Below are 25,840 nucleotides of genomic sequence, written 5' to 3'. Positions count from 1 at the left end.
TGGTGTCCATACTCCCACTGGCTTTGACAAGACCCCATTCAGGTGTAGTATGGATCACAGATAAGCCTTTGAAAGAGCAAGGCCTTCATTGAGCTTCAGGTAGTTAATCACACATCAAACACACCACAAACATTGCTCTGAGAACAATAAAACAACTTTTGCCAGATTTCTTGGGTTGGAGAAACCATTAGGAAAAAGTCAGTTGTCAAAGGGAGTCAGAGAGGGAGGGAAAACAAGTTAAATTACATTTCTTAGGGCTAGATCATGGAAAGTTACATTATCAGATTAATGCAGAATGTGTCTTGGACATTACTGGGGAAAAAGTGTCATATCATCAACAGGATGCAAAAGGCATGCAGAAAGAAATCTGGCTATCAGTCTTCAGGAAGCAGTGGGTCCTTTCCCAGTATTTATTAGTACAGCCTTTGTTTTTAGTGCCCATATTAGGATCTGCACGATCCATTATTTAAAAAAACATTAATGTGTATCAAAGTTTCAACTGAAGACAAAGCCAATTTTTTCATTATGACCAATATGAGCACAGCAGGAAGCAAAAGGGGTGAGTTCCAAAGCCAGACCTGCTCCATCTGTCCGTCCATCCATCCATCCATCTACCCACCTTCTTAAAAAGAGGGAGTCAGGTTCTGCTAACTGTAGCTGCAGCAGTTTTGCAATAGTTTCTTAGGCAATTGTGTTTTCAGCTATGTATTTTGCCAGGATTTCCAGGATAAAGGTGATAGGAATTCTGATCCTTCAGCTCTAGGCCTGAGTCTATCCTGTGCAGTTTCAGGTCTCCTTCACCCCACTGCAAGAGCTCTCAACAGGCAATGCAAATTTTCACTTGAACATTAGGCCCTATCCCAGTCTTACCATCCTTGACCTGTCCACACCATGTGACTCTATCACTACCCCTCCCTCGCAGCCCTTCCAATCCCATTCCCCGTGCTTCTGTCCTGGTTTTCATCCTGCATCTCTGACTTTATTTTTGTGAGGCCTCTTCTCCTTTCTCCTGATGTGCAAATCAATGTCCTTAGCTCACCCGGTCTAGTTCTACATTCCTTAATTAGACAAATTCTGCAACTTTTCTTCCTCAAGATCTAAGATCTGCTCTTTTTCCTTTTGGTTTCCCTGCTAAAGCTCTTTTCCTGCCTTCTTTCTGGCAATTTTCCTAATGTCCTTTTCCACCTCAGATAAAATACGAGTCTGAAGCACGAATGGTTCTATTAAAACACACCCTGCCTCTAAAACATATATTTCTATCAACTAGAAATACATAGTTGTCACTGTGGTAGTTAATCATTATCATAACACCCTTCTTTTCCTGAATCTCTTCATTTTCTGGCTTTATGTCAGGATACAGATTTTCTGAAGGGATCATCCTTTTGTCTCCCTTTTGCAAACACTTCTCCAAGTACAGGCATCATCAGAGGAACAGTGCCATAGGGTGCTGGTGGAGAAAACTGAAAAATGATGCTGATGTTCCCTCTCTGCCCTGCTCACCAGAGCCCCAGGACGCCGCTCCTGCTGCCCAGGGAGTTCCTTAGCCCCCCAGAGATCACATCAGCTCTGGCTGGAGTGTCTGCAGCACAGCACTCATGTAGGTCACACTGAAAAAACTAAAGATTAAATTCTAGGCAAAAGGTCTTCCTTCATGTTGCAATCATGCTTGAGGTTACAGTTCATGGCTCAATACCTGCAGTGCTTAAAAACACAGGAGTGACCAAGCCAGAGATGAGCTGCTGCATTTCCCCCACCCCACTGTCATACGTGGCATTTGTGAATTTTGGGCACCTCAGGTATAGAAGAAGGTGTGTAGTATCAAAAGTCAGGGAAAAGTCTCCTGGCTCTCAACTTCCTTCAGAACCTCCATTTGCTTAATTAGCTTTAAAAGCAAAAGAAATATTTGAAATCCCTCAGAAACTGAACGTTATCTGAACCCAGTGCAACCATAAGCATGTTGTTAGATAACAATTGTGTCTAATATTCTCCTAAAGCGCCTCCAGTGGCTAATCCCCCCTAAATCGAGTGTTTAATGGAAATGACATGAATCTGGAGCTACCTCTCTGTCTCCAGAGACAGTCTATATAGATATCTAATCATGAGTAGGTGGAGTTAGTTGAGAAAGAGCAGACAGCAGACAAGGAGGGTTGATTAAAACTGCATCAGTAAAAATTAGTTTTCTTTTTGACTCCAAAGTTCTTCCCCTTGCTCAGTGTCCGACAAGCCCCTCAGATCCCATCAATTCCCTGGCCCCTGAGCTATCATACAAGGTTAAAGAAATAAGTTGCCTGCCTAAACCAGCTGGCCTAAAGGAATCCAGCTGTTTTGCTTTTAAAAGCCTCAGTGTCCTTGCACTCATTCTGCAGCTTTACAGGTACATTACAGTTCATGGCAGTGAATGGAAAGCAGCAGCAGCAGTAGCCCCACACATCTCTCATTTGGCTGGCTGATGGCAAGACAAGGTGTGAGGAAAAACCTCTCTGCTCAACCAGCACCTCACCAGACTGCACCCCAGGGTGGCCCTCCCACCCAGTCTGCTATTCCCTTGGGCTGCTTCCCATCACAAGTCCACCTACCCCAATTTCTCTGCTCTCTAGCTACTGAACAAGGTGACCTACACTTGCTGTTAGGATTTTGGAGTCAGATAAGGAGGGGAATGAGACCGTTGATTGGAAGATCATTATCTGGACCACTGTCCTCATTAACATGCAACAACCTTCTTCTTTCTGTTATCTCACTACCTGCCCTCTTACAGATCCTCAACCCACAACAAAAACGACATGAATGTCACCTCCTTGTAGCTTTAGTGTCCCACAGCTGGACACTATTTCTTGTTCAGGTGGGTCTCACTCCCATGTGAGATCCCACTTACTGACAGGCAGTGAGTTTAAAATTCAGAGCCATCATTAGGTGTTTGCTATGGGGTCCTTGGGAACAGGAGATGAATGTGTTAGTCACTCTTGAATGTCTGCTGCCATCTCCTACCTTTAATTTTTTTACCAAACAGTGCAAGTTAAAAAATGCCAGCTGATGCTTACCTCAGCTTTGCACAAAAACTGCCCTGGACAAACAGCACCATCTGCACCTTGAGTCCAACCAGCACAGCCCTGAGCTGAGGGACAGAACAGGGCTCTGCAGGTGAGCAGAGCTCCTGGTGGCCAGCCAGCTGTCCAGCTCATGGGCTCACATTCCCTCCCAATTCAAAGGGCTCTCTGGCATCCTCAGCTAAAACCGCCTTCCAAAAAGGGTCATCAGTCAGGGGAAGGCCTTGCTGCCCTTCCTTGGAATGTGGGAGGGGACAATGATTATGGTTGTTCAGCTTAAAGCAAGGGAAACACGCTCAGAAAAGGAAACAGATGGTATGATTAAAACTATTTACATTTATATTTATACCTAGCTGTTATTATTAGAACTCCCAAGTGAACAGCATGAACAGCACTGAAAGCAGTGACTGTGATCAATAAAGGATTACAGAAGCAGAGGCTGTGGGTTTAGAGACTCCTGACCAAGCCCCTGTAGACTCCTGCATGCTTGCAAAGTGATCTAATGAGCTCCTGTTTCTACCAAGAACCAAAACAAAGCAGCCACGTGGGAAACGTGCTGTGCTGCCAGCCCAAGTGACCAGGAGGGCTTTGAGACAAGAGGGGGACACAGCTGGCCCACAGAGCCCAGCTCCATCTCACCCCTCCCAAGGGAAAGGGAAACGGGGGAAACACGTCCAGCCCGTCTCCCTTCCTGCAACACCTTTGAAGTCCTGGATGAGAACATTGCAGCTCCTTCCCCTTGTTCCCTGAGAGTGGCCTTTAGGAAGTCACCAGTGCAAGGCCTTTCCAAACTGCCTGTCCCTCTCTTCCGTCCCCACAGGGCTTGGGACGCCGCATGCTCGGCCTGTGACCTCGCAGCATCCTCCTCCTGCAGAGCCAACCCACTTCCACCCGCCCTGGGATCCATTCCAGCTCACATGGCTTTTTAAAAATACATCTGCAACTCAAAAATAACGGAAGGGTCACTACTTAAAGAGCATCTCCAGAATTAATCTTCAGCCAAAAACGTTTTGAGAAAGTTATGTATGAAATAAAACAAATTGCACATTTTGGTGAAAAAACCCCACCAAAACACAGTTTTGTTGAAACAAAAACATTAATTATGGCCATTTTTGTTTTGATGAAGTTCTTCCACTGCAAAGATTTGATATGACTCCAAATAAGTCACTTCTTTAAGTCTCAGGTTTTTCCATTCCGCTGGGAATTTTTCTCTAAGGGCAGGCTTTTTGAGTTTGGTGTTTCTGTTATATCTCATTTTAAATTTATCTTATTTTGTTTTCCTGATGGCTTTCTTTCCCTGAATGATGCAGTGAATTATGAATGGAAAATAATTCAAATATCCTGGCTCAACAATTTAGGTAAAAATAGATTCTGAGGAATAAATACTTCAGCATCACCAACAATCTCTGACATTTCCAACAGTAAGCTCTTTTTTCTCAAGCTTTTTTCACAATTTTTGAGTTAGAACTTCAAATGTGAGACATTTTAAAGTTGTGCTATTTCTCCTTGAGGCAGAGCACAGCAAAATATATAAAAAAAATTACTCTTTTGGTATTTGATTGTTGCATTTACTCATCAGTTGAAATGTGATACTCATTTGTATCCATAATTACCATGGCACTGCCCACATGCAGGATGTTATTTAATTCCACATGGACAGTGCCTGTTCTTTTTGTCTTACTGATGAGAAACTCAACCGCATTCATTTCTTCTGTGCAATTTCAGCAGAATGTATTCTGACAAGAGGCAGTAACTGGTCACTGCACCATTTGTAATCAAAGGGGGGCTGCAACCTCTCCAGGGAATTTCTGTTTAGCAAAGCTCCCGTTCTCCTTATCACGTGCCATTGGAAATGTTTATTTTGTTAACACCAGCAACACTGATATTTTCAGTGGTCAGTGAAACCACATTGCAACAGCAGCACTGGGCTGGGACTGGGGCCCCATTCTCACTCCTCCCCTTCTCTAAATCTGCTAAAGCTACAAATACTTATTTTTCCTCCTGCAAATATTTGACCCATGTGCCTAAAGATACTTTTTAAATAGTGGATTTGGGGCTTTTAAGCCTGCATCAGACAACAAATATGCATAATGTCAGCGACCTCAATTTAGCTTCCAAAATAGCACATAGAGGACTCCCAGATTAAGGGTACAGAGAGCAAGAAGGCTGCTGCTCCTCTGCTTTTCATTTTCAGAGCTTACTTAATTAGAAAGCCATTCTGGAGGGATACGGCATTAAAAGACACATGAGTAGCAAGAACTGTTAAAAGCAGATGGAGGCTCAGTAACAGGGAGAGTGAAATTGAGGAACAGAGCTGAGGGATCAAGTGATTTATAGGCAGCAATTTTTGTTTAATTGGAAACAGTAGGAGCTCCTTATTAAGGACCATGTTATTCCCTCCACTAAGCAGATTTCTGCTGGGAAGGCAAAGGAGTAACCACTGCTCAGATGTCCTCATGCCTCAGGGCCACAGTCCCTCTGCAGCACTCGGGTGGAGACCTCTCTGCCCTCTGTCAGAATGGCCCTAAGACAGCAGCTGGGAACAGCAGGTTTGCCCAGGCCTGGGAAAGGAGTTAACTCTGCATGTGCAGAGAGCACCTAAATGCTCCTTTTTCTTCCAGTGACACCAAGGAAGTGTATAAAGGGATGTGCCAGCCATGTTAACATTTGGGTTAATACAGTTTAAGGACTGTGTAACATTGCTAACCCTGAGAGATGAAACTATAAAGGTTGACAAGGTTTTCTCTCAGAAGGTGTGGGAGTGTGGAATCAATAAGTGGAGCCTAAGGGCACTTGGTGTCTGAGGTGGCATAAGGAACAGCATGGTACCAGGTAAACAGCAGCAGGAGATGTCTTCATGCTGACTGGAAAGCTCCTGTTAATGACTCCTGTCCTCAGACAAGGACATCTCTGCATTTTCAAACTGTGGTTACTTTCCAGACCACGAGAGACACCAGGCACACCAATTCCCAGCCTCCTTCTCTGCCTCCCTGCCTGGAGGTGATGCTCCCCTAGTCCTGCACACAAGGCCAGCAGGCTGATCTCAGCAGCCCACAGTCTCCATGCTGTTTTCCTGAGGCCAGGGCTGCTGGCTCTGCTCTGAGTTTGGCTGCTCCACTACTGCCCCTCTGCCTTCCCATGCTGCACAGTGCTGACACTCTGCTTGAGAAGCATCAGCAGCAATCACCTGAATGCATCACAAGCCAGGGAGTGGGTAACACATCCCGAGTTATCTCCCCTTGTACAGACACCTCCCCTCCCACTGCCTCCCTTATCTGCCATGTTTCAGCTCAGTGTCTCTTCCTACTGAAGCAAAGGTGATTTGCTCTGCCTCCCCAAGGGTACAACAAGTCCCCACATAAATGAGTTCCTTCAACATCTGCTGTGTCAAGGCACTGGACTGTAACCTTGGGGCCTCCATCAATCTGTGCCTCTGCCTTTATTAAACTGCAACCTCAATTAAACCAACAGCACTGCAAGGAAACCTGGGACCTGGGCACCTGGATTTTAACTTTTATAAGGCAATTCATATCTACCTTCTGTGTAGTAAACCAACATTTGCTCCAATAAGTGATTAAAAATAAATGTTTGGGTGGTGATATGCCCATCAGTGCTGCCCAGGTGATACACATACTAAACACACACACACCTGTACAACATCTCACCCTGAAACCTTCTGGGTTAGAGAAGGTCCCTACAACAAAACCCTAAACTGGTGATCTTTTCCTACTGGCAATTGTACTATTAGCAGCAATTTCAGATCTCTTGCATTTTCTTTAAAGAAATTATTTAAAGAAATAGCTTGTACTGAATTCTGTGGAAGGGTTTTCTTCACAGTAACTTGTTTCCTGTTTCTTCAAAAGTATGGCTGTTTATTCTCATGCAAAGCCTTGTAAGCTGCATACTTGGAATTACTCCTCTTTCTGATGGTTATTTCATGTAACAGTTTGCTTTTGTTGATAAAATGCTTTCTTAAGTTGTCAAGTGGCTCTTGGACAACTCCATAAAAGCATGACCTATGCATCTCATGATGCATATGAATAAAAATAATTTGAGCTAGAATGAACAAGAGAAAATCCCCTCTCTGTGGGCATAGAGGGTAGATTCTGAGATTCTGTTCTTTTTCATCATCACTAGAGTAAGCTATCTGTACTGTAAGCAAAGGAGAATCTGCTCAGTTTCAATGCAGTAAATCCAGAGAAACTCCCCTGAAGTCTCATCTATCAGCAGATACTGCCCTTAGTTTATTGGGGTGGGTCCAAGGGTAAATAACTCGAGTGACAGAGCTCAAAGAGAGCTTCTTAGCTAGTCTTTTTTTAAAGTGCTGTCCATATTTTGGATACTGCAAAAGAAACAAACAACAAAAAAAATCAGAGCAGCCATTACCTTCAAATAAGTGATGTTCTTCCACTTCCAGGATGCCTCCAAGGCAGCCTGTAAACAGGCAGCTGACTGTCCAACAGCACAGGCCTTCCAAGAGTAGCAGTATTGTAATTCTCATCTCAAGAGGTCATGACAGTCCCTTGGAAACTCATTTTACATGACATCTTGAGGTTACAACAGCAACAATGTATTCCAAAAATATTCCAAACCCCGGGTGGACCAGAGAATGTGGGACTCAGCAGCACCACGGCACAGAGCAGGATGTCCCCAACGGGCCATGGAATCTGCAGGGCCACTTAGTATTTATTGTGTTTTGCCTGAAAGTGGTGGTGTCCTGCAAAGTGAGAGATTCTGGCAATTTTTGAAAAATGAGAGACAAGAAAAGAAAGTTTCAGGTGCTTAAGGGCTCCAGTGTGAGGGTTCAGGAGCACATGAAGTACGGATCTGAAAAAAAGGTGGTGGAACCCACAGCACAGCTTCTGGGCCTCACCTAACTTGAACTCTGGATTCAGTTTAACAAAGCACTTTCCAGCCTCTCATAACCACCTTGCTAATAGGTAATTACAGTGTTGCCTGTGTCTGACTCTTGGCAGGACATCTCTAACAAGACCCGTCAGCGCCACAGAAAATTCTCTCTGAGCACACAGATTTCTCCTCCAATACAACAATGAAAAGGAAATAAATAATCTCTTTCCCTGTCTCTCTCCAGTGGCATCAGTGTGCTCCTCAAAGCAAAAGGAACAGCTCACCCTGTGATTAAGTCTGGCACCTCCTTTCACTGCCATACCCTGCTCTGCCCTGACTCTTGAGCCCATTTCCAGTAGCAAGCGCTCCAAACACACGCTGAGTGCTGTGCATCTTGAGACAGACCTTTCTTAAGGTACACACTCACTGTGATTTCCATGTCACTGATAACTGTCAGGGAGCTGCATGGAGGTTTAGAAGTAAGCCATCATTAGCTCAGAAATAATCACACTGATAAAGGCTCTGCTGCACTTTGAAGTTTACCTTGCTCTGACTGCAGCTCTCCACGCCAGAGAGCGTCTGCAGGATGGAGCCCCACTGAAAAGTCTGCTTGGAAAATTACTGAGCAGTCAGTCCTCTTCCTAATATCTTGTTAAAAATGAATGTTTCTGGACTAGAAAGCAAGCACACTCTGAATAAAGATCAAAGCCTTCGAAGTTTCTTTGAAAATCTTTTCAAGTAGTTGCAGTTCTATAATCTCTTGTAACAGCAAAGGCTATTCCAAAATATTTCCTAACTCATCAACAACATGAATCTGACTTCCTCTTAACTATTACAGAGACTTTTGCATCGACTCTCCCCAAATAATGAGCCAATTTAGTGACAGACCCATTACTTTTTAACTTAACAGGCTAATGAAAAAAAATCCATTCAGAACCTGGCAGCAGTTTAACAATGGAGATAGAGCTGCTATTCCTCATTTTCCATCTTCCAGAAATGATGGCTCAGTGTTTTGGCCTTTGTACTTCCAAGTGTCAGGGAAGTTTTGAGGTTGGGTTTAACAATGACAAAAAGCTGGGACCCAGTTCAAACTTATGTGCTGATGTATATGTTCATTATTATCTAATGGCCATCAAATGGAGATGTATCATTGCTACTGGGGACTGAGTGTGGTAAGTTTATGGCTGCTCTGTGTTTATATCTTATGATTATCTTCACATCCCTCTACTTCCACCATGAATTCATCCATATATCCACACTTGTCATGGTTTCATGCTGTATTACACAACACACTTGGTTGTTTTTTTGTTTTACTTGAGAAGCAAAATTAGTGTAGAATTTTAATGGCAACTATTAAAAACTTCAGAGTTTAATGTAAGAACAACACTGCCCAGTGGTTCAGCCTAATTAAAAATAGCCTGAAGGTTTTTACTTCCTGATACTACAATGAGCTTTAAAGGAAGAAACCCTCCTTTGGCTGTATGTACTGCTGCTACTGCATTAAGCAGTACTATGCAATAGGAGGTTGACTGAGCCATCCTCATGATTAAGTTCAAGGGATTAATATTTCAGTTCAGTTGTTTTTCATTTAAACATTTTCTCCGAAGTTCATATTAACGCTGACTGCTGCAAACTTAGGCAACTCTCTAATTGCCCATCAAGTTTAAATGACCCATGTAGAAAACTTTATTTCAGTGATGTTCAGCAAGCATCTCACAATGCAAAAATCGACATATAAGGTAATTTCATTGAGCCAGATCAACAGGACAAAGCCCATCCCACTGCTGCCCAGAGCAATTTGAACTCATGCCTGGTAAAGCACATCCTCAGAGTTCACTCCAGTCTACAGGACAGTGATTGGCTTTAATGGGGTTTGGATGTACAATTTGGATCTACAACCACACAAGCATAGATGCAAACAGACCAGATCAAGTGAAGGAACTGCTGGCACAGAAGGGCATAAAATGCTTGCTCCTGACCCAGCAGAGATCTGGGGGTAATCATAATCTGCCTCAAAAAGAGAGCTGCAAAAGTTGTCTTGCAGTGGCTCAGGGTTTTTGCCTGAAAATCACTCCCTTTTTCAATTTAAGCAAACTGCAAAGCTTGAAGGAGTCTGGGAAAAGGGACCAAGTTGCTGCATAAAATCCAAGCCTGCTCCAACAGATGAGAGATAGCAACTTCCCACAGAGAAGGGCAGATGCCTTTGCCATGTCCACACCTTGCTCTCTCTGTACACAACCCATCTGGGTTTCTGTCCAGCACCTGAGCTCCATGAGGAAGTGAAACTGCTCAGGGTGTTTTTCCCTCCTAATGCTTATTCTGGGTGAGGAACTGCCACCCTGCTCATGCTGCAGCCCAAGCAGCCTCACACCCTTGTCTCAGGTGTGGTGGGATATGTCCAGGGAGGAACTGTGACAGAAAATGTGTGTCCCAGGGCCTGTGTGTCAGTCTGTGCCACAGAACACTTGGCTCTTGCCAAGGACCAGGCATCTGAAACTCCTCGAGCACATCTCTTTAAGAGATTGCCATGAGCTCTGTGGTCAGACCTTGCTGTGGCCAGGAAAAGGGATACACTAATTCCTTAGAAGCCAGCAGAGACAGGAGGATAAGGGACACCACAACTTTAAAAGAATCAGTTCCTCTGGTGCCTCCTGTCCCTGCTGAGCTCAGTGGGCACAAGAAGGTCACTCTGGGCTCCCCACACCTCAAGCCTTGCACAGGAACCCTGAGCTTTTCACTGACATCACCGTGAGCTGGAGCTGGTCCCTGGCTTCTCTCCTCCTCAAGTTAAGAGAGTTCATCAAAGTTCAGTTCACCAGAGGGTCAAGCCTGATGAATCTCATGGAACTTCACTAAGCCCTTTGCTTTTTTTTCCACTGAGAGGCATGCCTTAAAAATGCCTAACATGATCCCCCTAGAGCTCCACTTTGTTTTTAATCTGATTTCATTTATGTGTATCACTATTGGTAGCTTCTCTCTTGGAAAACCTTATTTAAGAAAAAATAACACTAGCAGTAGAACAAAACCTCTTTCCATTACAAGAACTTATCTTTTTAATGCTCTATCAGTCTTTTATTATTATTTTGGCACTTGACGTCTTCCAAAAGCATTAAAAAGTTCTTGAGAGGTCTTACAGCTTTACAGTGTATTCTCTGATGCCAATTCTGATCACAATCTAGCTGAAGATAAGTTTAATGAACACTAGAAAAATAAAGGCCTTTCATAAGTGATCAAGTGATTTGAAGAAGCAAAAGAGTACTTCAAAAACACATGCTTCTTTAGAGCCCTATTTTAAACATGTATAGAGTACACATTTCTGTTGAGGATAACAGAAATTCATCTGGAACTTAGGGAGTATTTGTTTCAAATGATGGTAAATATGCACCAGAAATGAATGAGATTATTAACTTGCAAAAACACCTTTTGGAACAACGACTATAAAATGTCATCTTTTCCCCATGTCATGGAAATCTATTTAGTATTGGAGAAATACAGACAGACATTAGATTTAGTGATGGTGAGTGAATAATAAAGTAATGTGCTACTCTAAATAACACTAAAAAGATTATTCTGAGTTAGTTACAGAAGTTATTCCTAAAAAATTCTTATCACTTATGTTATTTAAACTTTCTTACATATCAATTAGTTTGAAATAATAAGTCTTTAGGCTATCTATTAATTGCAGCACTGTTGGCACGATCTGTATTTAAAATTATGCAATGAAAATTAAGCTGAAGCACCAAGCTGTCTTGGCTAACAAAAAAGATTTCCTCAGCCCTTCGGATAGAGGAGGAGATAATGGGGGCACAGAATTCACAGGAGAACTCTTTCTCAGTTTACAATTCTCTCCTGTCACACACTGACACTGTGGAAGCCACAAGCTTAAGAATCCCCGTGTTTAACTTGCAGTGTTGCTTTTCCAGTGCATCCATTTTCGGATCGATTGGCACGGCTGCTCTCCAGCAAAAGGGAAAGGAGCTGCTGTGATTAATGCAAAGGAAAGGCAGCACTTACAGAACCTGGAGGAGAGCTGCTTCAGGAGATTCTGCACAGGATGATTATAAATGCAACGGATGGGGAATGTAAATTGTTAAGTTACTCCTCCAGAAGTCAGGGGGAGGCTGTTTGCAGAGGAATATCTGGTCCATACATCAGGAGAAGACACCAATTTTAATTTCTCCTGCTGTTATGGCTTGAGGCTCTCCAAGAAGCCTCCAACCCATGCTTTTATGTCTTCCTGTCTTTGCAGAGCAGATCTAAGGACAACTGAACTGCTCTTGTCTGGTCATATTTTGCTTCACAGATACATTGAAGCTACACTTTGGCATTTGTCCCATTCCCTCTGGGCTGGTTCCTGCTGGCACCTGTCAGAGGCACAGCAGGGACTGCCACGTCTGGCACAGCAGCACTGACCAAGGAAGGGAGTTTAAAAACTGCAGCCATTCCTTGGTCAGTGTTATTTTCCCAAATCCTCCATGCCTGCAGCACAGATGAGTGAAAGAAAACAGTCAGCTGGTTCAAACAGATCTTGGGAATGGCATCTTCCTGCCACAGAAACTAGAATAAGAGCAGCTGAAATATTCTGATGTAGGGAACCATACCTGGGAGAGAAACTTCTTTAAATCAGACCAGCTACTGCAGCTCACTCCCTGTCAGCCTCTGCCTGCTCCAGCAGCAGGTCCCTGTCTCCTGCATCCTATGGTTAATTGTACTTTTAAATAAGGAAAGGCAGAGCATCCTCCTACTAATATTAATGAGCCAGGGAGGAAACAAGGGTGAATACTGAGTCAATCCTCTTGTGGCATCTTTATGCATCTTGTAGATGCATAAACACACATAAAAAAGGGAAGACATCTGAATATATTTAAGTACATCAATATAATGACTCCACTGGCATAAACACAGGTTTTGTTGGAAAAAAACCATGTAACTGAAATATTCATACAAAAGATGCAGTTTGTTCAGGGAGGACAGGTACAAAGAGGATCTTTGGTGAGATCTTTATAAAACATCTGTAGTTTTTTTTGTGATCTCCAGCACACTGTGGAGAGGGACCTCTGGGCAATGACAGAATTGGACATGAAAACACTCTGTGGGCACTCTGACAGACACCTGGGTGGTGAAGCTTTACTTAGTGCCCAAAAAACTTTTCAAAGAGAAATTCTGGAGGGCACAGAATATTTCAACTTCTGAGCAGGCAACATCCATATTTACAGTATGTCCTCTCTACTGGTGATTGGATGGGAAAACAGACACCTCTTCCCATAAAGGATGTGGACCTGTGAGCAGGCTTACTGCTTTTCCACATTAAATCAATTCTGCAGTAACCAACAGAGAGGACTCTGGTCTATGTAAATCCTCAAACATGGTTTATATCACTGAATTAAATCTGCTTGTGAATTACAACCATTACATGGCAGCTGATATTACAAGAAATTAACTCCAGTCTTAGAAAAAAAGATCACTTCAAAAGTAAAAAAGCTAAGCAATAATTTAAAAATTGGAATTAATTTTCAACCAATTAGCATTTTCAAGAGGGAGCTGCAGTAGTGCCTGTCTGAATACAAATGGGAATGAAGGGTACTCCAGGCCAAGAGGAGGCGTTAACACTGACATGGAACTGGGGAGAAGTCACTGCAGAATTTATTCCTCTATGGCATGGAAAGCACAAGCCCCTGCTCAGAATTACAATGATCCCCCAGCAGAAAGACTGACAGTGAGTTCTCATTCCCAGGAGCCCCTAGTTTCCATGCTCCTTGGCATTACAGGCTGCTCTCTGCCCTCTCCAGCAGCATCCAAGCTATGTGATGTGAAGGGGATTACTGAAATAACAGGGAAACATTTAATTGCTGCAAGTCAACCCCACCAGGAATACTGATTTCTGAAACTTGACCTCTGCTCTGGAAACTGAACCTGCAAAATTTTCAGCAGAAAGGAGCATTTTGAGAGCAGAAATATTACACTGGGATCTCACTGACCTATATAACACCCTGCAGAATAAACCTGATCCAAACAGGCACTTCCACATTTACTAATAGAAATAATCTCAAGGAGGAACACAGAGGAGTGACTGTAAGCAGTTTCTAGAAATGCTAACCTTCAGTATCAGCAGACTGTGAAATAATTTGCCCCAAAAGCTCCACACCATATGTTTTATTCAGGCATTAACACCTCCTTTGTGAAAATAAAGCTGTCAGGATAAGAGGCAGCTTGGTGCAGCATCATCCCCACAGGCCATGCAGCAGCTGAACCTGGAGGCTGAAGCTGTACTGTGAAGAATTCTGGATGTATGCAACAGCTATCAAAAGACTTACAAAAATTCCAGGTTTAGGAAAAAGGACAGCTTGATCCTAGACAACACTTGCATATGGTTGAAGCCTCACTGAAAAACTCCCATGCACTTAAGTGCCCATTAGAAACACAGATTAAAGGATGAGAAAAGTGCAGTCTTAGCTTTTTAGGTCCTACTTTTCAGAGTTCTTAAAAGCCATTCCTATCCAGCAAAAAATCCTAGTGCAAAAGTATAGAATAAAAAAAAAAAAGGCTGCAGGTTCAGACTAGACTTGTAAGCCTTCATTCTTTTCCTTCTGTTTCAAAATTTTATCTACTGCTGACAAACAAAACTGTGAGCTCTTCTTGTAGCTGTCTAACATTTAGTCACTAGAGGATTCAAACAGCTCCTGAAGGAAGCTGTAATTTAGGTAATTTCTCTAGATTTCTGCATAGCTATTAGCATGGCTTAGAAGGATTTTGTGCCTCTCCTGCACAGAAATATTCTCTAAGGTGATCAGTTTTGTTCAGCCCAAAGCCAGTGGTTTATTCCACCACAGCAGGAGCTGAGATATTCCTTTCTGGCCTGCAGGAAAAATTTACTCCCTTCTTCTGCCCTGTCTGCCCTCCCTTATCCTGGTACTTCACAGCATCCCAAATGCCTTGTCCTGTGTATGTAACAGTGACAGCTTAGAAAAGAAAGGGGTGAAAAAAAATGTTTCTTCACATCACATCATTCTCATGTTTGCTTTGGTGTGCTGGATTCCTTCTCCCCATTTTGGAGCTCCCTGAGTACTCAGTGCCAATCCATTTTGCTTGCCAGTTTCCATGCACAGGTAGGGTGCACTGAATGACAATTCCACCATGCAGAGCTTCTCCCAATCCTTTACAGAGCCTATGAGGCAGCACTCCTGAGAGCAGGATGAAGCCAAGGAAAGAGTAACTCCAGTGGTGTAATGAGGAGTTACTTCTCACTAGAGGAGGTTTTTCTCTGGGGTCTGATTTCCTTTTAAGTGTGCAGGAGCAATTGGATTTGCCTGGGTTCCCAGCATCCTCCCAAGATACCCTAACTTGACCCAGGCAGATGATATGAGGCCTCATATTATTTAAAATGTAAGTGATATATGACAAGAACAGAGTTAAAACAAGTTCTGTTTTTTTCAAATGTTCAGTGAGCTGTTTCAAGGCAGCTCGTCTCTATTCCCATCCTCCTGCTTTTCAGGAAAGGAAGACAGCACATCCCTCAGGAACAGAAATCAATATTCTCCTGTCACTTAAACACAAACAACAAAGAAATCCCAGTCCCCTAGTGAGCAATTGCCAGTTTAATCTTGCCATCTTCACTAAGTCACTCCTTTGAATACTGTGGAGGTGCCAACATATTCATTATGGGCTCTGCTTTCTTTTGTCACAACCACTGTGCTCAGGAAACACATTTAATTCCCTTGCCTGTGTCCAAGAGGAAAACAGCACTCATGAAATCAAGGCCCCACCTCACAGTTTTAATCTCTGACCCTGCCACAATAAGAGAACTAAACAATACTTGTAATTGTGTTATTTTTAACAAGCATTTGAGAGAAATGTTCACTTATTATGCAACAAAAACCTTTAAATAAACTGTAATGATGTGAATCTATACATGAGGAATATGTTAGGGTCTGTGTGAGCAGAGGCAGGTGATTCACACAAAGAAAAGCCTGACAAATCAAATTACAGTCACTTCATAAATCAAACTTAGCACTTGCTGAGTCCTGTAAAGCACAGAACTCAATCTGTGTTGTGCAAGGCACAGTTCAAACATCCAGAGCTGGTTCCCTCTTCCTTGCCAGTGCATGTCCATAGAAAGGGACATGATCAGTATTGAAAAAACCAAACAATACCCCCAGACAGGCTTAGAGAACAAATACACCCCTCACTGAGAACCATGGCAGTTCTCTCCCCAGACAAGCAAAGCATATCAAAGCAATCCAGAAGAAAGGAGTAGAAGGTGAAACAGTTCATAGAAACACAAAACAAGCAGGATTCCCTGATTTAGTGACAAAGGTGTGTGGATGACTGCTACCCTCTTGACAGTGACAGCCCAAGCCCTCCTGACATGGCTGTGTTTGCAGGAGGATACAGGAAGTTTGCTTATACATAATCACATCTTCTGATGAACACACCTGAAATAATACTCCATTCCATCACCATCTTTAATCATTTGTCCTTCCATAAAGCAATGAAGGAAACTCCCTTACTTTAATCTACTTTCATCTTCTTTCTTCCAGGAACTGGCTGCCTTTCCTCAATTGTCTTCTGTTCTCTTCCTCCTCCCTGAAAAATTCACTCTCTTCCCTTAAAGTCTTCCCCTTTAGGCTTCAGTAATCCTGTTTTACTGATCCTCATTCATCAATTCTTTCTCTTTGTACCCCAACTCTTCCTTCTGCTGTGATGCCCCGGTTAATCCCATCTTTATCCCATACTCTGGTGTCCCCGATGACAAATCCTTAATTTATCTACTTGGTAAGCTTAATCTTCAGAGGTACCCAGAATTCCTGCCTTCAACACCTTTCCTCACCTCCCACTTCTACATTCAGATGCTCTCAATTCCTACCCCCACATTAATTAATCTTCTTTACCTCGTCAGAGAGAAATTTCACAGTGCCTGGTGTTCTGATCTGAGAGTACTGCAGCTACTGTGAGCAGAGAACAGAGGATATTCCCATGACCCAAAGGGCTGTGGCAAGAAAGCTGGGACAATCATGCTGTTACACACAGCCCCTGATGGCTGCACTGAGGTGGGGCAGAAGCAGCAATAAATAAAACAGGCAGGGAGACAATGGGGTGGGGTATGATCCGAAGAAGGCACAAATCGCTTTCGCGGTATCGAAGGGATGTAATGGTCAGTGGCAGCTCATGTTATGCAGCTAGCAGGTAATAATCAGGGCTAGAATTGCTCAAAGATTTCAGAAAAACCACCAGGCAGTTAATTGTGGATGGTCCTGACTTGGTTTTGACATGTAAAATGAAAACAACATCAGCATTACTGGGTAAAAAGGGGAATTTTTCACTCACTTTCACTATAGTCTCATATTCCATTTCTACTTCTGTTTTTCCTCTACTTCTTGTTCTTCTATGCTCTTTAAAACAAAACCAAGGATCATTTCAATTTGAGGTGATTAACAGTTACTCTAAGCTGAAATGACATAATTCTGTGCATTACAGTAAAGCAACATCTCTTTAATCTATGCACTTAATGAAAAACAAAAGATTACTTCATGCTTCTGTGTGCCGGCTCATTAATATTTGACTAGGTACACATTAGTCAGAGAAACAGTCTATTTATCACAACCTGTCACTCCATGCTACAAGAGGACAATATTCCAGCTGTGTTATGAGGGAGATCCAGCTTTAGTTGAAGTTGCAGCTTATGCAGGTTGCAGGAAGTGTCACTTTTTTCTGGGAAAGGGAAAGAAGTGTGTCTGAAGGGAAAGCATCAGCCATGCCACCTGAAGTATGTGCTGGAAGAGACACCCCTGGCCTTAGACTGTGAAAATGCCTAATGTCATCAGCTCAGGGCAGCTTGGATGGAAAACCTCCAAGGACATCCCCAAGTGCTCACAGGAGTGGTGCTGCTCCAGCCTCTTCCCTTGGAGTCAGTCTTGCACGAGTGCCTGAGCAGGAAACGTGTGGGACACACTGCTCATGGAGGTGTTACCACTGTTCTCTCAGCTTCATCCCAAGCTGGTGTTTATCTCTGGAGCTCAAACTTGTGTTTGGCAGTTCAAGGAGCAGCAGGACTGTCAGATTGTCCTAAAGCCCCTGGCGTGCTCCAGGATTGTCAGATTGTCCCAAAGCCCTGACGTGCTCGGAGCTGCTTGAAGGCGACTCATGGGACAGCATCACGCACCACTCTGAGCACCCTGAACTCAAACTCTCTTGAAGAGGTCTAAGGTCTGAGTAGAGAAGTCCTGAAGGTAATCCAGCAGCAACCAAAAAGACATAAGTTTGTTCCTTAGTTTTTGCAGTTACTAGAAGATGGCTATGAAATTATAGCCAGGAAATGACAAAAATGGGTGACTTTTTGGTTGTTGCTAAGTGCAGTCCTTAAACAGCACTGTCCTGCCACTTTCAAGTGGCTGCAGCATGTTCCCTTCTCTGTTCTGTTAAATTATTGTGCTGTCTTGTCTTACTCTAAAATCAGTGTTATTTCAGCATTTAGTGATTTACTGCTCCATATGGTAGCAATTGCATGAGTCTATCACTGAACTTGGTTCTGATTGCAGATGTTAAATCACAGCTCTCTCATGACAGAGTTGGTGCCACCAAAATCTTGACACTTCCCACATCATATACTTTATCATGTATTTTGGACATTTTGGAGCTGCAGTGGCATCCCCTGTCACATGCCGGTGACACCCAGGTGACAGCCAGCCATGGAATAATTGCAAGTGAGCTCACTGAGGTAACCTGTGCTTTGTCTTAGATTGTCAGGTTTGTTATGAATGAAACTGAAAATGGAAACCTTTAAAAAGAAATACAAACAGACAATAACACAAAATAAAGCTTCTCATTTAATATGTAAAGATGAAATAGCTTAGAAACTGAGGTAGTACTTTTAATATTTGTTACAAAACATTTCCTCTCAAAGCATTTTCTTCAACTCAATACAATTATTGAGTCACTTCCTTGGTAATGGGTGAAGAAGCAGAACAATATGTCTGAGCACTGTGTCCTCATTTTACTTCCATGTAGATTCATAAATGACTTCTAATTGAGTCACAATGCAGGCAGAAAACACCATTAGCTAACAACTGGCTGGATTTGATTGAAATGCTGTGTAGGGGAACCTATGCCACCTTCTTATGTTGTGTTGCAGCAAATGAATAGAATGTATTTGATTTATGTTCTTGAAGTCTTTCTCACTGTGGCAGCAGTGGGCTGTAAAGCTACAGCATTAACACTGACACAAAGGGTGTTAGGAGATACATGTGGGGCAGAAGATGCTTGGAAGTGGGTGCCAGTGGCTGTGGCAGCTTGCACCATCTTGACATGCAAAATGAACCTAAAATATTAGCTGAGGAAGCAGAAGGTGACAGTGTATAGCAGAAAAAAACAGCAGCAAAGAAGGTGAGATGTAAAGTGAAATAAGAAAGCTACTTTGTTTTGCACAGTTCATTATGGCTCCTCCTGATGCACTTCATTTTCCTGCCCCTTTGATCTACGTATTTCACTGGTTCTGTGCTCCCACTGACAGGCAAATCAGATAAAGCAACTCACAGAAAATTGGCAATTTTTACAAAATTACATGTAAGTTTGCAGCACACAAACATTTTGTTGCTGGGAATGTTGGCCTAGTTACTTCAGTGAGGTTTGTAACTACTGAAAACAGGTAAAGATTTGATTACAAATTCCCTTAAAACCAGTCTTGGAAAACACTACTAAGCATCCTCTTGCTAAATTTCTTAGTTTGTGCAACATTAATACTTTCCCTTTCTTCTGGCACCGTTTCTAGCCAGCCTCCCTGTTAAAAGGCACATTTTGGTTTGGGAAAAGGTTTGTGTACTTTGTGTGATGTGCTCAGACACCAGGATTTTGGTGTGCAAAGAAGGCACACATTTGCCAATATCCAGATTTTACCTACCTGCAGGATGAACATCAGAAATAAGTAAACATGTCAACAAAAGCAACATTCAAAAATGGTAACAAACCCCCTCTACTTAACCAAACTGAGGAATTCCCCCCTTGATAATTTGTCAAAACACAGTCCATGGAAAGTAACAGAGATATCTGGGTAGCATGAATTCCACAGGCAGAGGAAATTACAGGGTTACCAGACACAGCCACTTAGCTGTGAGTGGGGAATGCACCACTCAAAACCTGTTTCTTTAATTGAGCTTTTAACAATACAGTCTGTGCACTTGCACCACTGGGATGCTCCTGATCCAAGTGATGGCAGTGCAGCACACATGTATCAGATATTTACCACTGGGTGCTCACTAGTTTGGGAGCTCCAGGCATGGCCTTGCAGCGTAAGAAAGAAAAAGTCAGAGAGAAACACAGGGATTAAAACAAACACTGAATTTTTCAAGCCCTTTTCTGATAGTCATGACTGTACTTGCAAAATTGCCTGGTTTTGAAAATGCCTCAGCAACTTCTTGATTCTGGTGTGAGCAGAACCTTTCTGTTTGTACAGACATTGCATTAAGCAGCTCTTTGTGAAATCTCTGACACAGAGGTAATAAAACACAGAAAATACATACAATTTCCCAAATCATAAAGCAGCCATGTATCTGTTGCTTTTATTAGTGCTGAGACAACATTTTAGGGAAGACACACACAGAAACCAGACTGCAGAAGAACACTGATGATAAGAGGGAGTGTTAAAACACTATCTGCTGTTCAGAGTCACTGTCTACCTAATGCTGGCTTCCCAGAAGCTTTCTGAGCCACCAGAAATCAATCCAGTAAGTGTTTAAGCTTTTAAAACATTGAAGCTGAATATAATCTGGTTTATCTGATGGTCCTGGATGTCTCCTCACCTGTTCAAAGGGTCACAAAAAAAGCTGCACTTTATATTTCTGGTTTCTAAGCTGTCATGAAAAGCTGTGTTGTGTTCTCAGTTATTGTCCCATTGCTGTAAAGAACTACTGCTACAATTAGTCAGGATTTCTCTTCTTGCTGGCACACAGAAATAGAGCATACAATCTTGTCAGTCCCCACAATAGATGGTGCTGATCTAACACCTCCAATCAACTCTTGTTAACGTGACTGTTCTTCACAATTATCCATTAATGAACCTTTAAAACCACAATGAAGAAATGTGTCTCAGGGAGAAGAAAAAGGAAATAGTGCTTATCCACAAGAGCTGCCTCACAGCACATGGTTGAGTTCCCTCAATAATTCACACACCTCTCAGCTGCTCAGCAACTCATGTGGCGCTCTGGCTCTGCCTTTGGCAGACACTTGCAGAGTTTTCTGAGACCACAGCAGCACAAAACCACCACGCTGAAGACAGCAGGAAAGATTTGTTAGAGCAGTTTGAGGGGAAATGGAAAAATTTTAAGCAATGGTACAATCAAAGTGAGCTAAGATTTTTAGGAATGAAACATTCCTGCCTAGTGCCTTCTCCTTTTTCTGCACTCACTCTGTACTGCTCTCACCAAGGGTCCAGCTGACTAAAGGTTACTGCTTCTCTGAGGGGCAACTCTTCTCAAACTCTGGCCAGCTGAAGGACAAGCAAGTGTTCACTGGGCACTAAACTGGGGAGAAGCCCAAACCCCCTGGAAAGCAGCACATTCTCTCCAATGGACCAAGAAAAACGTTTTTGCTCTTTATAGGAGCAGCCCTGGCTTAAATTCCTAAGCCATGACTGCTTTTCAAACTTTGTTTCCAGCTGTGTTGTGTGTTGTAGAGTTCATCTTCAGTAAAATGTGCCAGATATGCTTTAGGCTTTTTTTCTGTAGGTATCTCCTAACAGAAGATGAATTGCCAAACCAAGAAAACAGAAAAGCCAGGGGCAGGGGATGTGCTTTCCCATGGCTGTCATCTACAGCAGGGTGGCACAGACACTTAGGACAAAATCTACCTCATGGCAACATAGAAACAGCACAAAACATTTAAGGCAGCAACTTGCATTCATATTTTACAAGCTGTGAAACCCAGTTATATTCTCATCTTCCCTGGACCAGAAAAGACTCCTCACATCCCTATCAGAAAAACAGCACAGATCTAGTCTTGTTTATCAATTGATCCAAGACTGACTGTGTAGTAGGCAGAGGAAGAAATGCAGGAGGAAGAACTTAGTCCTGGCTTTGATCCCACTCAGTGAAACAATAATAAAAAAAAAAAAATTCAGATTAATTCTACTGTGTGTCAGTGAAAAATCACTGATTTAACAGCAGGATGGTGTAGAACCCATCCCTGTGCAATTCCACCCTTTGGTTACACACACACAACCCATCTGTAGCAAGGACAGGCTTCAGATGCCCTCCTGTTTCTCATCCTGGGCAAAGAACATTCCCATTCCTGCTTCACATTGACTGCTTTAGATATACCTTTAAAAAAAATCAACTGCAATTATACAGCAGCTCCATAAATGCCAGAAGGTTAAGTCAGAATGTGCATCTTTCAGCTCAGAATAGAACTCCCAAACCTCAATATAAGGTCCAAGCAGAGCATCACTGAAATTCTGTCTGTACAAAACATTTTATTTATCACCTTTACCATTTGTGGCATAACATTTACTAACTTTTAAGCTAGATAGAGATCAAGAGAATGGAATTTATTTCTCAGAAATGTATTTCCATTAATAAAGTGAATGTTAGACAGGAAAAGCCCAATCTGGGACTCTTACCCAGAGTTCATGTTCCTCTGGTCCAGCAGGAAGAATTAATGCTCTGTGGTTATGAGGCCACCAGATTTTTGTGAATATCTCATTGCAGGATGTGAAAGTCTCAAAGGTTTACTCACTTAGGGCACAGGTTTACACCACTGAAGTCAGTCTGAATTTTGCTATTGATACAGTCAGAGCACAATAAAAGTTCACTCCCCATTCCACGGATGCATTTGGCACTCTGCCTTAGTGTGAGAGGTAGCTCAGCAACCCCTGTGAATCAGCTACTCATCAAAGGAGTAAAAATTACTTTAAAAATTGAAAGAATGTGAGGGGAGATAATATTTCTACAGCTAATCCAGTACAGCAGGTTGGCAAGGGATTATTTTAGGGCAATTTTGAAACCAAGCATTCCAACCTGGTCAACTAAAAGGAATGAAGGAATCAAAGGGACTTAGATTATCACTGGGAGAAGGCTAAAAAAAGAAAGGCACCATAGAAGCATTTTGTATTTTCACTAGGCAGAAAGAAAACTTGTTATTCAGTAAGCACTGACACAAGTGAAGCCAAGAGTTCTCTCCCTGGCCATGGTGACACAGCCACCAAGAGCTTTAGGAACTGCTGACTGCTCTCTTAGAGGATAATGAAACCTTTCTGCTGTTACTGTAAAGCTCGAGTGCCAAGGCTGCTGTGCAGAACCCCTCAGTGTTCCCCAAACCTGCTTCATCACAGGACAGCACTCAGCTGTCTCAGACTTCCTGCAGGAATCTGCATTACTGAGGACACCTCTCCCCTTGTAAAGCCTCTGAATGTCTAGAGCACACATTCCAATATTTCTTTGATACAGATGAAGGCTCTCAGTATTTTATGGTAAGCAGTGCTGAATTCTCACTCAGCTCTTAAAGTTCCACTGTTATAAGTCATTAATATATGTATATAGCAAGGACCAGAGAGGACCTCTGTCCTCTGAGGTGAACCATAAAATAAAGAGAAATCAACTTAGCTCCACCTTAAACCCACCCTTCTGTCCACACAGTGCATCAATTTAAAATAAGATATCCAGTACCCAAAGCTGGAGCTGCTTGCCTGATGGCTGAGCTAAGCATGAGCTAACCCAGTTATTTCTGCAAGAACACAGCCTGCAGCAGTGTCCTGCCATGGCTCCTTCCTCCCTCTGTCCTCAGAGTAAACAGGTCACAGGGAGGAAAGCCTGAAAGCTTTCCAGTGAAATGTATTCATTGCCCCAGTTCAGCAAATGTTCCACTGCATTTCAGTGCTTTCAAGTGTAGAGTGGGAATACGGATTGTGAAATTCCTCTGATCCTGAAGGTGAGGCAGAATCTCAGAACAGTTTGAGTTTGAAGGGAGATCATGCAGTCCAACCCCTTGCCCAGGCATGGTCACCTGGAGAAGGTGACACAGGAATGTGTCCAGGTGGCTTTGGGATGTCTCCAGAGAGGGAGACTCCAAAGGCCCTCTGGGGAGCTGTACCAGTGCTCTGCCACCTTCAATGTAAAGAATTTCTTCCTCACATTCAGCTGAAGCTTCTTGTGTTTCACTTCATGGCCATTGCTCCTCATCCTGTCACTGGGCACCACTGAAAAGAGTCTGGCACCTTCCTTGGCACCTCTTTGAGATATTTATGTGGATTCATGTGATCCCCCCTCAGTTCTGTTTTCTCCAGACTAAACAGACCCAGTGTCTCTTCAAAACAGACCCCTCATCATCTTTGTGGTCTCCACTGGACCCTCTCCAGTAGCTCATTGTCTTAAAAATTGCCTTTCTGGAAATGAAACTCAAAATGGGAAGACTGCAATTAAAGAAAATTCTCATCCTATCCCAAAATGTTGCTCTAAATCACACCAGTACCTATTCAAAGGGATTCCAGTAACTTCTTCGGAAAGATTATGTACAAATACCAGAGAAACTGAGATAGGCATCAGGCTGAGAATGGACATCTCATTGATTCAGCACCTTGTAGAAATGAAATAGTTTACTTGTCTTATCCCACAAACTGATTTCCTTTGCAACTTTCCCCAATTTCACCGCCAAGGTCTCAACTCTCCCATCTGCAAAACTGCATGAAACACAAGTTAGTGGTTCAGATTTTAGTACTATTAGAAGCTGAAAGCAATAGCATGGTCTTGTCTTACACAAAACCATGATAGCTTAGGCAATTTTAGAGCCTTCTCTGTATTAAATATAGCAGGCTGCACAGTTTCCTCTGGAGTAAAAGGAGCTTTATTTCCCAAGAACATATGAAATCCAATTCCTTTCCCTAATGAAGTGCCAGATGAAAGGATCTTCTTCACAAACACATCAAGAAAATGTCATCTTCCAAAATTTCATTAAACATTAAATGACTATGAATTAACAAGTAAAAAATGTTGATTTTTTTTTTTTTGACAAATTGTTATTAGTTCCATTTACTTGCTAAGACAGAATACATATGACAGTCTTCAAATGACTACATGGTGGAAATCCCTTCTGTCCTGATGCTTTGCACTCCATGATAAGCTCATTTGTTTGTGTCTAAGAACAGATATTCAGCTTCACTCCTTTCTGAAACCAAAGTTAGCCTGAGACAGATAATGGAGCTGCTGCTAATAAACCCAAGATGTCTTAGCATCAATTTGCTGAATGGAAAATCCTGCTTATTTTGAACTAATTTAGTACAGCAGTACCTGTTTAAGATCAATTCGTAGCAGACTATTTCCTATTTATTGCTAATTAAAATCACGGATTTCCTGTTCCAAACAGCATATAAGCCTGAAAAATTAGCTCCAACTCAGTATGCTATTGACTCAGCTGGGGCATTAGATCTAGATTTACCACCTCATCCCAAGGTTTATAAGAACAGCTACTCCCAGGAATGACAAATCAGCCAGAGGGAAGTCAGGTGTGGAGGGAAACCAGGAGGCAATGGCTGAGATTTGTCTTCTCAGGGTTATGGAGTGCACGATGGCTCAGCTGTGCTTTTCTCCCCAGCCTGAGGTACCAAGAGCATGCAGACTGGAACTCTCCCTTGGCACATTACATCTGAGGACCACCCTGCCTTTCTGCCTCAATTCCAGCCCTTTCCGGCCTTGGAGAGAATAATACTCCAGCTGTGTGCCAAGGGGATATCTGCAGATGCCATCTGGGCTTAACCTTATCCACCCACACTTCTCTTGTCAGCTCCATACAAAAATGTTTTCAGCTGATTGTGCTGGGCAGAACAGGTCAATTCTTTCTCTTCTGGAACACAGTTCAGCCAGGAAAGGAACACAAGCTTGGGAACAGCTATGAAAAATGGAAATATTGCAGTGGTCCTGAATTAAGGATGATCCCACCCAGTGCTTTCAGTACATTCATGTCCCTGAGAT

At 42.7% G+C, this 25,840-nt stretch overlaps 1 protein-coding gene across 2 annotated transcripts in view; it reads right to left on the bottom strand.

Annotated features, from left to right (window-relative positions):
• The window catches only part of PLCB1 (phospholipase C beta 1), a 332,313-nt gene that overhangs the window by 3,584 nt on the left and 302,889 nt on the right, over positions 1-25,840 (bottom strand). Inside the window, exon 32 of one of the 2 annotated variants that reach the window (XM_056486830.1) lies at positions 17,217-17,281. The exons of the other annotated variant lie outside the window; for it this stretch is intronic. Coding sequence (XP_056342805.1) covers positions 17,243-17,281 — 39 coding nt within the window. The 3' untranslated portion in view covers positions 17,217-17,242. The remainder of the gene's footprint in view (positions 1-17,216; positions 17,282-25,840) is intronic. 2 annotated transcript variants of the gene reach the window in all.

The sequence above is a fragment of the Oenanthe melanoleuca genome, chromosome 3, assembly GCF_029582105.1.
Source record: "Oenanthe melanoleuca isolate GR-GAL-2019-014 chromosome 3, OMel1.0, whole genome shotgun sequence".
Taxonomy (NCBI): Eukaryota; Metazoa; Chordata; class Aves; order Passeriformes; family Muscicapidae; genus Oenanthe; species Oenanthe melanoleuca.
Note: the sequence above shows the minus strand (reverse complement) of the source record. Positions and strands in the feature narration are given on the sequence as shown.